The sequence below is a fragment of the Chelonoidis abingdonii genome, chromosome 1 (genome assembly GCF_003597395.2).
Source record: "Chelonoidis abingdonii isolate Lonesome George chromosome 1, CheloAbing_2.0, whole genome shotgun sequence".
Classification (NCBI taxonomy): domain Eukaryota; kingdom Metazoa; phylum Chordata; order Testudines; family Testudinidae; genus Chelonoidis; species Chelonoidis abingdonii.
In genome coordinates, this window is record NC_133769.1 from 91,739,307 (window position 1) to 91,755,041 (window position 15,735).

The 15,735-nt window shown below is 41.0% G+C and overlaps 1 protein-coding gene across 3 annotated transcripts in view; it reads left to right on the forward strand.

Annotated features, from left to right (window-relative positions):
- NR1H4 (nuclear receptor subfamily 1 group H member 4) overlaps positions 1-15,735 on the forward strand; it is a 62,677-nt gene that overhangs the window by 9,406 nt on the left and 37,536 nt on the right. For 2 of the 3 annotated variants that reach the window (XM_032788521.1, XM_032788522.1), the window contains exon 2: positions 11,363-11,725. In XM_032788521.1, coding sequence (XP_032644412.1) covers positions 11,363-11,725 — 363 coding nt within the window. Of the gene's footprint in view, positions 1-2,019; positions 2,051-11,362; positions 11,726-15,735 lie in introns of those variants that run through there. The other variant, XM_032788523.1, reaches the window with a different exon arrangement.

The window sequence follows — 15,735 nt, forward strand, 5'->3', positions numbered from 1 at the left end:
TGCAGCTTCAGATACTGTGGAGATGGAAGTTTTTAGATAGAATATACAATTATACAATTGATTCAAATAAAGAGGCCCAGTTTAAAAAAATCTGTAATTGTAGTTGTGAGACTGAACTTGGTAAGTTTATGGAGGGGATGGAATGATGAGGTTGCCTACAATGTCATATGGCCCAACTGCTATTGCTATTAGCAAATATCTCCGACAATTGGAGATGGGACACTAGATGAGGAGGGGTCGGAGTTCATACAGAGAATTCTTTCTGAGGTGTCTGGATGATGGGTCTTGCCTACATCCTCGGAGTCTAACCGATAGCCATATTTGGGGTAGGGAAGGAATTTCCCCAAGCTCATATTTGCAGAGACCCTGGGTTTTTTTCACCTTCCTCTGCAGCATGGGACATGAGTCACTGTCTAGTTTGAATTAGAGTAAAAGGTGGATTTTCTTTAACCTTATGTCTTTAAATCAAGATTTGAAAATGTCATTAACTCAACTAGAGATTACGAGCCTATTGCAGGAGTGGGTGGGTGAAGTTCTGCAGCCTATAATGTGTAGGAGGTCAGACTAGGTGATCATAATGGTCCCTTCTGGCCTTAAAGTCTATGAACGTGTGTTGTTTCCAGCAATTTCTCCCTGAAATGTAACACAATACGTGTGGGAAATAACGAGATGTGTCAAACTCATTGTAAATGTGAAAAGTTGGGGAAGAATGGGAAGAATAGAGTAGAAGTATTTTTAATGGTGTTAGTATTTTTTATGGAGTTCATTAAAAGACCCCCTGCAGTGGATAGTGAATTACAAGAATAAATTAATATAAGAAGCAGAAAACAAAGCAACATATTTTAAGCAGCCCTTTGTGACTGGACAATGAAAAAAAACTCAAAAGGAAATGCTATATAGTAGCTCTATTGGTGGCAAGCACCTTAGTAAATTGAAGAGACGGGATCCATTCGATAGCTTTTGTTTGGTTTTTAAAAAATCTCTAAAATCAACAGTCGGAAACTATATAACAACGAAAAGATCATAAGATGAAGAAGCTAACTATTTGTATCCAGCACCATCTGGCAGATGTTGCAACATCTGGCATTATCATGACGATAAATAGGCAAGTGGTTGATTTCCAAGTCAAAGGGAAACAAAGCAGCAAAAACTGAAACAGAACATTATGTATGTACAATAATTATGGACAACAAATGACCCAGTGGAGCAGAAGTAACCTGAAAGATGTTCTAAAATAATGAGAAATATCTCAACTAAACCTGAAGGAGATGAATGAATAAAGCTATGTGGCACAAGGTCATTTGATAGGACAGGACAACAGAGAATCACTTGTGTGCTCAGTTCCTCCTATGCAGGTTTTTAGCTTCGAAAGCTGCATATTTTGTGAAATAATAAAAGGAATAATAAACCTTTGGGGCCTGATTCTACATACACTTACTACCAGTTATCATAGATACATTCCTGAGCAATTTTATTGACCAATAATTTCCTAGAACACTTGATTCTTGTCTAGTTAAAGAGAACAGAATTTGGCCCTCCTAAAAATAATATACTTTTCTCTGTGTCTGTGAAACACCTGCTGCATCAACCAGTCAAAATGGTTTTTGAACGGTTAATCTATTAAGTTTAGTCACCTAAAGAAAGTAGATGTTTATTTATACAAAATACTAATGTGAATGAAAACAAAAAATTACAAAACCATAATGGAGGAGCTATTTGAATCCACTCACCCAGAGAAAGGTATCCAGATTTTAGTAAAGGACATTTATACTGTAATTTGGCATTGCTATTGTCTCAAGCATTTATAAATAGGCTTTACTGTAATGAAGTTAATCAGTAAACTATATAACCTCTGGCCTGTATCACTCCTTAGCTAGTTTTAAAGGAAGTTCTAGTTTTCAGTTCAGAGTAAAGCAACAAGATATTAAGGAAGCAGTACTAAGGAAGTGTAGATAAGTACTGACTAGAAAAAATAAAGAGAACAACACATTAAATAGCCCAAGTTTTTGAGGAATTGTCATGGAAATGGTCGAAATGAAGACTGCTAATGGTAGGATATTATTCAAGCTCATGTTTGATCTATTACATTATACAATATATCTGTTAAAGTCTATGAATCAGCTTGATGCCAGAGGCTGTCTAGCCCAGGCCCTAAGACACCTGATAAGTTTTTTCAGTACTTAAACCAATTGATTAGCTTGTTTCCCATTTTGGTTTATCCTGTGAATCACAGGAAATATATTTTGTACTTTTTGGCTTAAAGTCATTTGCTCTGTGTGACTCTTAGCTTTATTAGCAGGCTCGAGGCCTTAAGGTTTAATTTGTTTGCTGTTCTTTCTCTTATAGTTTGATATTGACAATATTTGTCGTGCCAATGCACTACCACTGTAACTGCTGTAATACTTTGGATACAAATTCTACAGCCTGTATATAACTTCAGCATAATACTCAAAATAAAGGGTGAGATTTTCAAAAGCACTCAGTGATAGCTGAACTCTGATGGTAAAACTTCCTTTTACTTCAATGGGAGTCCAGTTAAGCAAATGCCGAGAGCTTTTTAAAATCCCACCCAAATTCACATGTAATATTGAGGAAAAAAAATCTTCAACAAATCTCACCCACTAATTACATAATGAGGAAAGTATTCACAAAGTGATGGCCAGATTCAAGTAATAAAATTTCACTCTGACCTTAGTAAAATTTGAGATATTTTGTTAAATTCTAATTGCAATTTTTTTTGCAAAGCATAACCCACAAATTTTGAACCCTATTAATATTTATTTCAATTATCATATTTCAAAAATGATTACATGTGTGTTTCTGATATGAAAAGTGGAATGGAACAGTAAGAACATATGAACATAATACATTGCTAGAGACAATGGGCCTACTTCTGATCCCACTTACACTGATTTACACTACTGTAACTCCATTGATGTCAGTAGAGTACCTCTTGCTTTACAGTAGTGTGAGTAATGTCAGAATCTGGTCTATACTCTCCATTAATACATGAATTAAATCGTATGCACATTCCAGATGGCAAGATAAAATCAAATTTATTTTACTGTAAGAAGTTAATTGTTCTAGTAAGCCTCTTCAAGAAGGCCTTGTGTATAGAGCTGGGTGGGAATGGTTTAACTTACCCAGGAGAGTTTTGGAGATTTTTGACATTTTCCTGTTCTGAAAATAGAAGCTCCTTTCCCTTCCCTCACAATAAAATCAAAATCTTGATAACTTTCACAAATCGATAATCCCCAAAATTCAGATTGGGTCAATCAGAATATTTTGTTTTGATAATTTCTAAACATTTCATTTTGATTTCAACCTTTTGAAGTATTTAATTTTGAATCAAGAAACAAATTTTTTTCATTTTGAAAATGTTAAAAGGGGATGTTTTGACAATTTAGAAACTTTTCAAAAAAATTCTAATCAGGAGATTTGTGAAAACTTTCTATGAGAAGTTTTGGTTTAAACCAGGGGTCAGAAACCTTTCAGAAGTGGTGTGCTGAGTCTTCATTTATTTACTCCAATTTAAGGTTTGGCATGCCAGTAATACATTTTAACATTTTTAGAAGGTCTCTTTCTATAAGTCTATAATATATAACTAAACTATTGTTGTATGTAAAGTAAATAAGGTTTTAAAAATCTTTAAGTAACTTCATTTAAAATTAAATTAAAATGCAGAGTCCCCAGACCCTTGGCCAGGACCTGGGCAGTGTGAGTGCCACTGAAAATCAGCTCGCGTGCTGCCTTCGGCACCTGTGCCATAGGTTGCCTACCCCTGGTTTAAACAAACTGACATTTTATGACAATAAGTATTTCATTGGAAACTTCCCAGCAAGCTCTACCTGTGTATACAAGAAAAATGCATTTCTTGGCTTAAATAATTTTTAACATGATTTTGATAAACCAGTGTAATTTCAGTTTAGCTTAATTAAACTGAATCCTAATAGCCTTAAACTAAACCAAAATAAGTCTGATTTAAAGCGAAATAGAAGTGGCTACACAGCCTACAAAGTGCACTAGTTTAACTAAATCAGTTTTAAACTACACCTTAAATTGAACTGGGGCAATTTTCTTGTGTAGACAAGACCTAGCATAAGTTTCTGTGAAAATCGAAGGCAGGTACACTCAGATAGTGATGGGGATCTATAAACTGCAATTAAAAATGAGCTGCTAGCGTGTGCAAGCTGACTTGGACTAAGGGGCTATTTAACTGCAGTGTAGACATTCAGGTTCAGGATGGATCCTGGGCTCTAGGACCCTGCAAGGTGGGAGGGTCCCAGAGCTTGGGCTGCAGCCTGAGCCAGAATGTCTGTATCACACTTAAATGGCCCCTTAGCCCAAGCCCTGCGAGCCTGAGTCAGCTGGCATGGGCCTGCTGCGGGAGTCTAATTGCAGTGCAGACATATCCCGAGTGCCTACCAGCACTTTAAAAAAATAATTAATTATGGCCAGTCCCTGCTCACAGTGGGATAAAGGGTGGGAGGGAAAGAGAGACAGATCTTTATGTCCACACTTTAATGTGATATTGTTGTGGGTAGGCTGGGTCAGAGAAATAAAGATATATGGGTTATTCAGGTTTAGCCAAATATAGAGAGATTCATGTGTATTTGGTTTCTTCTAGAAACAAATGTACGGCTCTAGTAACTATGAGGGGTTTTGTACATGTCTACACAGGTCTAACTAAACTACCACAGTTCTGTCCCAGCATTGTACTGAAGCCACTGTAAAACCCTGGATTGACTTGTTTTTCTTTTTGGGAGGAGTACTGCAGTCTCTTACTATTATTTCAAAGCCCTGAGCAGATCAGGAAAATGGTTTAAAGTTTCTATAACATTCCTTGAAAATGACATCAAGGTAAAAATCAATAATGTATTTTTTATTTTAATCCTGGGATCTTCCCACTCTTGTTTGTGTAAATCAGTCAATCAAATAATTAAAAATTAGCAAATGGCACGTTATGTGCCCATAATTAGAAGTTGTTCTCACAAAACAGATACTAAAGATTTGTGCAATGGTTGTATAGTTGGAAACTAAAATAACACTTGTTTATCTACATAAAGAATTTTGAACAATCTTAAGAAACAGATACAATAAATTGAAAATATAATTAACAGAAGTGGGCCAAATATTTATTAATAATGTGCCCACAATTATGAGAACTTTGTTTTACACTGGAGTCTCCTGCAAAACAATACAGCCTATAGCAACTCATTGTTAACACATCTTGCATGTGTCTTTCTATGCTGCTGCTGACGGATGTCAACGATAGTCTTATGGTTAAAGCATGAGACTGAGAATTAGGAGACCTTGGTTCAATTTTAAGCTCTTCCACATACATCGTATGTGACCTCAGACAAGTCACAAAATGTTTTTGCCTTTCGTTCCCCACTGGTAAGAAGGGGATAATATACTTGTCTCATTGTCTGGGCTATTTAAAGTGGAAGCTCTTTAGAGCAGGGATCATCCTTTTACTATGTATTAGTATCCTGGCATTATTTGGGACCACAAAGTGCTACTGTCATTTAAAATAATTATTAATGGTAAGTAGCACCATTGTTCTCCTTTGGCTTTGTCCCACAGCTTTCAGACATACCTATGTCTGTTTGTCCTATGGCAGCATCCTAGCTTTTGCTAACTGTACACATCAGTACATGAGTGGATGCTATGTTGATGATGTACCATCCGAGCAAGTAGATGATACTGAAAAGTGATTTGTGTCAACTTTTGCAGTGCTGTATGCCGGTAAGGGCAAAATGTAGCACAGCTGATGACATGGGACATCTGGAATGAGAGTTTAGTTAAAATAGGAAGTTAAGGTTCTGGTAATGCTTGAGGGTGACAAAATAGAAGGACCCCTTTTATAGCTAATAATGTCTTGCTGTCATTGCAGGTGTTCCTATCTTTTATTGCTGGTACTTCTCCTTTCCTCTTGACTCCTTTGAATTGATGGAAACCTTTTTTTTGAGGTGGGGCTGTTTTTGTAGTGGTATAAGTACTTCTCAGAGTTCCCAGGGTACATCTACACTACAGGATTATTCCGATTTTACATAAACCGGTTTTGTAAAACAGATTGTATAAAGTTGAATGCATGAGGCCACACAAAGCAAAATAATTCGGTGGTGTGCATCCATGTACCGAGGCTAGTGTCGATTTCTGGAGCGTTGCACTGTGGGTAGCTATCTCGTAGTTATCCCATAGTTCCTGCAGTCGCCCCTGCCCATTGGAATTCTGGGTTGAGATCCCAATGCATGATGGTGCAAAAACAGTGTCATGGGTGATTCTGGGAAATGTCGTCACTCATTCCTTCCTCCGTGAAAGCAACAGCAGACAATCATTTCGCGTCCTTTTTCCCTGGATTGCACTGGCAGATGCCATAGCATGGCAACCATGGAGCCCATTTTTCCTTTTATCACTGTCACCGTATGTATACTGGATGCCGCTGACAGAGGCGGTACTGCAGCGCTACACAGCAGCATTCATTTGCCTTTGCAAGGTAGCAGAGACGGTTACCAGTCGTTCTGTACCATCTGCTGTGCCATTGTAAATTGGCGATGAGAGGACAGTTATCAGTTGTTTTGTACCGTCTGCTGCTGTCATGGGTGCTCCTTCGCTGAGGTCTGCTGGGGGCACAAAGACAAAAATGGGAATGACCCAGGGAGTCAGTCCCTCCTTTGTATTTTATCTAAAAATGACAGTCACATCTGCCTAGGAATATGGGGCAGTGTCTAGACGCCAGCTTCCACTCAGACGAACCAGACGAGCACGCCATCCATGTCAATCCCACAAAATGATGAGCTGCATGCTATTCGTTAGGGGTGTCCTGGCAACAACTCCTATCCTGTTGCTCCGTCCCTATCCCAACCCTTCTGGGCTATGCCAATTTTGCCAGGTCCCCCCATTTGTGTGATCGAATGTATAAATGATGCCAGGATTAAGAAAACACTGACTTTTTAGTGAATAAAATGAAAGGGAGGAGCCTCCAGCTGCTATGAATGTTCTCAAGGACAGAACAGTAATCTTCTTTAGACTTTTGTAAATTAGGGGGGGTTGATATGGATATGTTTCGAGTCCTCCCGGTTTGCTATGATCAGGACCAGGTACCAGCCGTTCTGTACATCTGCCTAGGGAATAACCGGGTCATTCCTAATTTTACACAGCGCCCCGGCTGACCTCACCTGAGACGCAGGAGCATTAACGGCGGATGACGAGTGGCTACAGTCTACTGCCTGTCTCTCCCACCGCAGAGAAATGCTGGCTTTCATGCCCAGCCACCGGTGCACCAGCAAGCAATGGCAGGTGGACATAGGGACATGGAAAAAAATCAAGAAACAGATTTTTTTCCCTTTCTCCCCGGGGGAGGTAGCAGGGGAGTAAATTGACGAAATATATTCCCGTGAAACCACCCATACAATGTGTTTGGACCTACAGGCATTTTGGACTCAGCCTAAAGTATATATGCAAAATAGCTTTCGGAGACCTGGCAGGGACTGTGGGATAGCTGGATGTCGTCATTCTCCTCGCCCAATGAGCGTCCAGGTTATTTTGTCTTGTCCATTACGCTCCGTCACACAGCAACTGTGCTAGTGGATCTGTATGCATGACTGTGAGAATTTTTTCAAAATGAGCTTTGGCATTCGTCTTCTGTAACCTTGGAGGTTTGATAGAACAGATTTGTCTCCCCATTGACAGCCGATCAGATCCAAATTCCCGACCGATCCATTCCATGCTGGAGCTCTTTTTGGATTTGGGACTGCATCGCCACCCGTGCTGATCAGAGCTCCACGCTGGGCAAACGGGAAATGCAATTCAAAAGTTCGCGGGGATTTTCCTGTCTACCTGGCCAGTGCATCCAAGTTCAGATTGCTTTCCAGAGCGGTCACAGAGGTGCACTGTGCAATACCGCCCGGAGGCCAATACCGTCGATTTGCTGCCACGCTAACCCTAATCCGATATGGTAATACCAATTTCAGCGCTATTCCTTCTGTCGGGGAGGAGTACAGAAACCGGTTTAAAGAGCCCTTTATATTGACATAAAGGGCCTCATTGTGTGGACGGGTGCAGCGTTAAATCAGTTTAATGCTGCTAAAATCGGTATAAACGCGTAGTGTAGACCAGGCCTCAGCCACACCCTCTTCTCTGGTGATTATTCCTCAAAAAGGAAAAGGAAAGCAGAAAAACATACTAAATGTCTTCTGATTTGTAAATACAGTATACGTAAAAAAAAGTACATTTAGCAATGTTCATCAGTGACAGTTTATCTACAGGGTTTCTCATCTGTCTCATCATAGACTTCAGTGGGAGTTGAGGGCATTCAGCATCTCACAGGTTTGGGACCTTGATACGCACAATTTGTTGCATAAAATGCCTCTCGTGCAAAAATCTTACAAATCCTCATGGATGAATGTTTGTTGCCCTACTGCAGAAATGTCAAAAACTGAGCTGTCACCTGCCATTGCGTTACAATGAACTTAACAGTGTTTACTGAGATCTCAAGCTTTCCTCCAAGGCCACTCAACATTAAATACAGAGAGAAAAAGAATTATCTAAAAAGCTGAAATGAGTAACTTCCTGGAAATGTTATTACTTCTCACAGGGCCAATTCCCCATGAGTCAATGCGAATTTTGCCACTCCCTTCAATAACACCAGGATATGGACTTTCTTGAACAGAAAGTATATTGTAATTTGTAAATCACTTTCCTTTCCTCTGTCCAACTTAGTGATATGTTTCTTTGATTTAAACTACATCACAGAGCGAGTATTGAATATGGTTGAACTGGTTATAACTTATAACAGTGAGATTTAATTTTAATTTGTTTGCACTTTGAAAGTATGTTGCTTTTACAGTAACTGCTTCAATTCCTTATCACATTTGGTTAGCTGGTGCCATAACTTGTTGTTGTCTTAAGACGGGTATGCTGCAGTCCTTATTTGGGAAAAACTCCCTAGTCTTTAATAGCCATTTCACCAAAGGGGTACAAATCTAGCCCTTAATCTGTACTTTATCATATTGGTTCCCAGGCTTTTTCCCTGAGGCCCACGGGTGCCACTGAAATACGGACTGTGGCCCACTATTAACACTTCCCACTGCTTTCCAGGATTGAAGACTGTGGGTAGGGGGGCTGCCAGGGTGGGGCTGTGACTTGAATTGTTTGCGGGGTGGATGAACCTTTAAATTATGCCCCCCACTATCAGCGTGTACAGTTTGATAGTGTCCCCTCCCACCTTGCGCACCAGGCAGGTGAGTCATTGTTCCCCCAGGCTGATCAAATGAGAAATTAGGCAAGGGGCTGCCCAGCACACAGCCTGGCCTTCCCAGGCCGCCATGTGTCCATCTGGGAGAGTGGCATTGTGGGGCACATGCAGCCCCTCACCTCAGCAGGGACCAGAGCCAGTCAGAGGGTGAAGGGGCCAGGCAGGTTCCACAGCCAGCCCCTGCCGACACCCTCCGCCTCAGCAGCCTGCTGAGTGCCTTGAGCTCATCACCTGGCAATGTTGCCCCAGTCACCCATCCAGCATCCTGGGATACCTCACAAACACCCTCTGCCAGTGAACGAAGGCAGGGCTTGGAGGCTGCCAGTGCTGTACAGAGGCAGGTACTTGGGCCGGGCCTGGCCGTTACCTAGAATTAAGACTACACGTTTGTCATGCAGGTCACAGAAGTCACAGATTCTGTGACTTTCCAGTACCTCCATGACTTCTGCAGCCAGCAGGTGTGACTGACCCCAGGGCCACCCCAGCAGTTCGGGTGGCCCTGGGGGTCAGACGCACCCCCCCACACACAACAGTGATGATCCCAGGCTGCCCCCTGCCAGCACCAGTGCAGTGGTCCCCAGCCAGTGGGGCTATCCCCTGCCAGCAGCAGCATCGGCAGTGGTCCTGGGCCGATGGGGCCATCCCTGGCCAGCTGGGTCATTCCCTGCCAGCAACGGAGGTCTCATGCTGCCCCCCGCCCCAGCACCAGTGGGTGCCTGAGCAGGTGCTCCAAAGTCCCCACCCCAAGCACCAGAGGGCACCCCACAGTCCCCCTAGCACCAGCGGGTGCCCCAGGGTCCCCCTTCCAGAGCAGCAAATTTAATTAGGGGTATATAGTAAAAGTCATGGTCAGGTCACAGGCCCGTGAATTTTTCTTTATTGCCCATGACCTGTCCATGACTTTTACTAAAAATGCCCATGATTAAATCTTAGCCTTACCTATAATGCTCCTGATCATGGCATTTTCCAGGAGGAAACAGAGAGGCACCATCGAGCCCTTGCCCTTGGGGAAGGCTGTGAGGCTGATACTTCAGGGGGCCTGCCAGCCATGAATCTCAGGGTGCTGTGACTCAGAGTGGAAACAGCTGTGAACTCTCCAGCCTCCTCCAGCTTTCCCAAGAGCTGCCAGCTGAGGGAGCCAGCCCCTTCTCCTTGCCCTCCCCGCACTGCCCAGCAGCTTCACTTTGCCCTCTGCCACCTGCCAGGGCGCTGGGTGCATCTGGCCCTGGGCAGGGGCCATTGCTGGCAGCCACTCTGTTGCTGTCCACTTCACAATACCACCCCCTTATGCCCTTATCAAACTCCACCCAGGGCTGTGCCAGTGGACCCCCCTGGACTGTGTCGCAGCCCACCTCTGGGCCGCAAGCCACAGTTTGGGAACCCCTCCTGTATCTCTCATCACCTTCTATGCTTGGAAGATCCTCCCTGATCCTGTGCGTCATGTAACCTCATTCTTCCCCTTCAGACCCCTCCTGAAGGCTCATTTATTTTGGTTAGCCTTCCAGCTCTTGCTAAACCCCACTTTTGTCTTTTTCCCCAGCTGTGTTCCCTCATGCTATGATATACTAACTCCAAATAAAACAGAAATGAACAAGATATGTGTATGTCCATCTTACTGTTGTAGCTTCCTCCTTCCCATAGCCCCCTTGGCTTCTGTTTGGATTTCTTTGCTGTGTTTTTGTGTCTAATTCAGATTGACAGCTCCTTTGTACCGTGGACTGCTTTCCCTTAATTGTCTGTAGAGCATCATGTACATTTTTAGCTCTCTAGAAATAATAATCTTTCAAGATTTTCTAAGGAAATAGCAGTGCAAAATATTTTCATTGACTGTAATAAAGTAGCTGAGAATGTTAATATATATTGAGAGCATCTTTCTGTGTATTTGTACAGATCTAGTGCATAGGGGGTTCTGTGACTGGGGCCTCTGAATGCTGAGGGAAGTATAAATATTATCAAGACTATTTTAGAGTTCTCTATGTTTAGTCAATACAATCTCTAGGATTAGTAAATAATTTCTTTCCAGTATCTGTTTAGGAATGGAAACTCTTCTGGTGACTGTGGTTTAACAGTACTAATACATATTGTTTCTGCATTATTATGTAGGTGTTCTTACAGAGGCAATGAGTTCTCCAGTGCAAGAGCCAGATGTGTCACCTTATACACAGTACAGCAGTATGCCGTTCCCCCCAGTTCAACCTCAGATTTCATCACCACCTTATTATTCCAACCTTGGCTTTTACCCCCAGCAGCCTGAAGAATGGTATTCCCCTGGAATGCATGAACTCAGGAGAATCCCCTGTGAGAACTTTTTCACAAGAGAGACAGAGCTAGCGGATATACCTGTAGCCAAGAAGTCTAGACTGGGCCACTCCACGGGAAAAGTGAAAGGAGAAGAGCTATGTGTTGTATGTGGTGACAAAGCATCTGGATACCACTATAATGCTCTTACTTGTGAGGGGTGCAAAGGTAGGACAAAATGTGAATGAATCTGTCACAAAATAAGTTGGGGAAATGGATATTTATTTCTGAAATTGCATTTTGTCTTAATTGAACAGCTCTTTCAAGTGCTTACCCTTTGTAGATCTTTGCATTTGGAGCCAATGCGTTGTTGTTAACTGGCTAGGTGGTGGTATTGTTAGAAAGGATCTGGGGGGTATAATAGATCATAAATTGAATATGGGTCAACAATGTGATGCAGTTGCTAAAAAGGCTGATATAATTCTGGGTTGTATTATTAGGAGTGTTTGTATGTATGTAAGAGACAGGAGGTAACTGTCCCATTCTCCTTGGCACTGGTGAGGCCTCAGTTGGAGAATCGTGTCCAGTTCTGAGCACCACACTTCAGGAAAGATGTGGGCAGAGCACAGAGGAGAGCAACAAAAATGACAAAAGTTTTAGAAAACCTGACTTCTGAGAAAAGGTTAAAAGACTCAGTAAAGAAGGCTGAGGGGGGACCTGCTAACAATCTTCAAATATGTTAATAGTTCTTTATAAAGAAGATGGGAATTAATTGTTCTCCACATCCACGGAAGATAGGTAGCAAAAAAATAATGGGCTTAATCTGCAATAAGGGAGAGTTAGGTTAGATATTAGGCAAGTCTTCCTAACTCTAAGGGTAGTTAAGCTCTGGAATAGGTTTCCAAGGTAGGTTGTGGAATCCCCATCATTGGAGGTTTTTAAGAACAGGTTAGATAAACACCTATCAGAGATGGTCTAGGTTTATTTGGTCCTGCCTCAGCGCAAGGGGCTGGACTTGAGGACTTCTCAAGGTCTCTTCTAGTCATACACTTCTATCATTCTAGGATTATTTTCCCTGGGACACATTTGTAGTATCATTCCTTTGTGGATATGGAGTATACATTGCCTTGCAGCAGTGTTGACTCTCAAAGCAAAAGTATTTGTCCACCAATCATCAATCAATCAATATCATCATCAGCAAAACAAACCATTGATTTAAAATAAACACTATCCCTGGTCAAGCCTCCATAATTTCTGAGTTCTGATCAGCAAATATTCTTTAAACCTTCCTCCCCACAAAAAGTTCAATCTGTAGAGTATTACATTTCATGTCTTTCATTTCTTGAGAAGGCAGCATGAGGATACACTGACAGCTGAAAGGACTAGTAATAGTATAAGAGCTTTTCACTTCTGTGTTGTCAGTTCAGCATCTAATTCAAGTCAGTAGTGACTGAAAGTGGTCAGCATCTGATGGCTTGTTGGTGGCCTATGGGAAATGCATGGGTACAATTAAAAAGTTCTTTCCAGTGCAAGGACTAGTAACGGTCATCATTTTAATATAATTTTATAAGGAATATCTCTGAAACTGATCATATCTCTAAAACTAGAACGAACATTTTAAGTGTGCCCACTGTATTAGATTGGTTTCCAGTGAACAGTGCCCACAAGTGGCAAAAAAAAGCCCCCCACGGTTATTAGAAATCTGTTGATAGTTTCAGCAGAGAGGACAAAGGACATAGCAGCTGAATAACTCTTACTCCTAGAGGTGGTTCTTCCAGGGCACGTTGGTAGGTAATTGCATCAAATAAGGGAATTATCCTTCCCTGCTACATAAGTCAACACTTTTGAGCCCAATAACTTGGGATAGAACTATGTGTATCTTTTAGAAAAAAATCCTGTCTTGATTTAAAGACTCCAAGTGATGATAAGTTTACTACCTCCCTTGGTAAGCTGTTCCAATGGTTAATTGCCCTCACTATTAAATGGCTTTTATTAAATTACATTTAGAAATTTTTTACAGTAGTTATAACTAGGGACTGTGGAAACACCATGGTAAAAACTAAAAACATTTTGGGCCAAAGTCATTGCAAATAAAACTTCCATGTAAGCGTTGAGATCAGTGGTCACAGGAAATGTATTAATTCAGGTCTCCTTGTTGATTTTACTTAAACCATTCTGTGAAACCATTATATTGATGTTTTATTGGGATAATTCATTTTGTGTTTTCACTTTTTCATGGCTGCAACATCAGTTACAGAGGAAAGCACAACCCTTGATCAAAGACTGTAAAAGTTGAATTATTTAAGGTTAATGTATTATGTTTCTGCAATAAACTTTAGAATGGCTTAAAGCAATAGTAAGATGATGTGTCAGTAAGAGGCAAACAATTGTGTTTGAAAAGCCAGATGGGATGTTTTAATGGTCTTAGCATTCTGCCTATCTCGTGCCTTTCACTCCAGAGGTGGCTGCATTTCAGCGATACTAAATGTGTGGAGGTAAGCACTTTGGGTTCCTTCAGAATGAAAGGCTCTGTGTAAAAGTAAGATATTACTATCGACATTAATCTACAGTTTGAATAGAGAGCCAGTGCTAAGCATGATAGAACCAATTAAATATATCTGTGATACGTGAATACAAACCAATCTATTTATATTCAAAATTTAGAAGAGAATTTAGTGAACCTTGAGTGGTTTACTTATAAACTGAAAGGGCTGCTGACCTTATCTTCTCTCTCTTCTTTTTTGTGGGGGAAAAAACATGTTTTATTGGTTCGCAAGAGATTTATATTCTGGAGCTGTGCATACATTCAGTTTTTTGTGACTATATTATTATCCACATACAAATACATGTGAATATTTCTCCTCACTTGGCAAGAAAATCTGATTTTTCTATTTATCCCTTCCCCAAAATATCAATCAAAAGGCAAACTAAACAGGATGCACACCTCTTACATCTTACATTCTTATGCAAGAATTCTTTTAAAATAGTTTAAAAATTGAAAACTTCGGTGGGACATCTCTCATCCCTAACTGTGCAGTTATAAAATATTACATCGTTCTAAAATAATGGCATAATGGTCTATAAATAATGAGACTGTTTACAAGTGTTATTACAATGTTTGTGGCATTATATATTACAATATTTTCTACAGTCTATTCCATTATAACACCTATCCTGGTTAGGCATTATAAAACCTTCTATAGGTATGTCTACACTGCAATTAAAAATCTGCAGCTGGCCCGTTCCAGCTGACTTGGGCTTGGGCTAAGAGACTGTTTAATTGCCGTGTAGACATTTAGGCTTGGGCTCTAGGATCCTGAGAGGTGGGAGGGTCCCAGAGCTCAGGCTGTAGCCCAAGCTTGAATGTCTACATCACAATTAAGCAGTCCCTTAGCCTGAGCCTCACAGGCGCCAGTCAGCTGGCACGGGTCAGCTGCAGATGTCTAACTGCAGTGTAGACATATCCTGTGAGGAGGCCCTAGAGCACATTTGGACCCTGAAATCTAGAGACCCCTCTGGAAAGGAGTGGTATACAAGTCACATGAATTGAGTGGGGCAGACTGTAGCATCATACTCATTTACTGAAATCACAATCATTTACACTGACAGAAAAGTGGACTATGTACTCTGTCCCCTACAAAATGGCATAATTGATTTTTATTACCTCCAAACTATTCCTGATAATCCTTGATGTATGTCATGTCAAACCACGGATATTTCCTGTTAAAGTCATTCCACATTCATCTTCTCACTCTCTCTAGAAAGTCAGGGCAGTTTGTGTGGTGATGGAACTCAGCAGTATTCTTTGAAGTGTCAATAGTCTGACAGTTCAAAGTAGGCATGCATTGCTTGTTCGTTGGGTAGCATTTGGATGACTTGATTAGGAAATAATGAAGTCAATGGAGTTACACCAAGGTAGAGTTTAGCTCATTGTGTCTCAACACCAGTTCTCAGCAGGTATTCTCCTCATGACATTACTCAGCATTGTTCAGCTCTCATGGTTCTTAACTCTGCGGAGTTGTGCTGGTGTAGTAAATACACCCTTTTGGTAGATTCCTTTGTAGCGCACTTTTCATAAAAGGAACAGTTAGAATCAAACTGTGTCCTTTTAGTTGAAGAGGCAACTCCTCTGTTCTTTAATGTCTTGTACAGTATATGTAACATACAATTCACTATTTGGATATTATAGAACTAGTTAATTTCATTTCAAATTTGTTTTGTAGGAGAGAGATTGACCA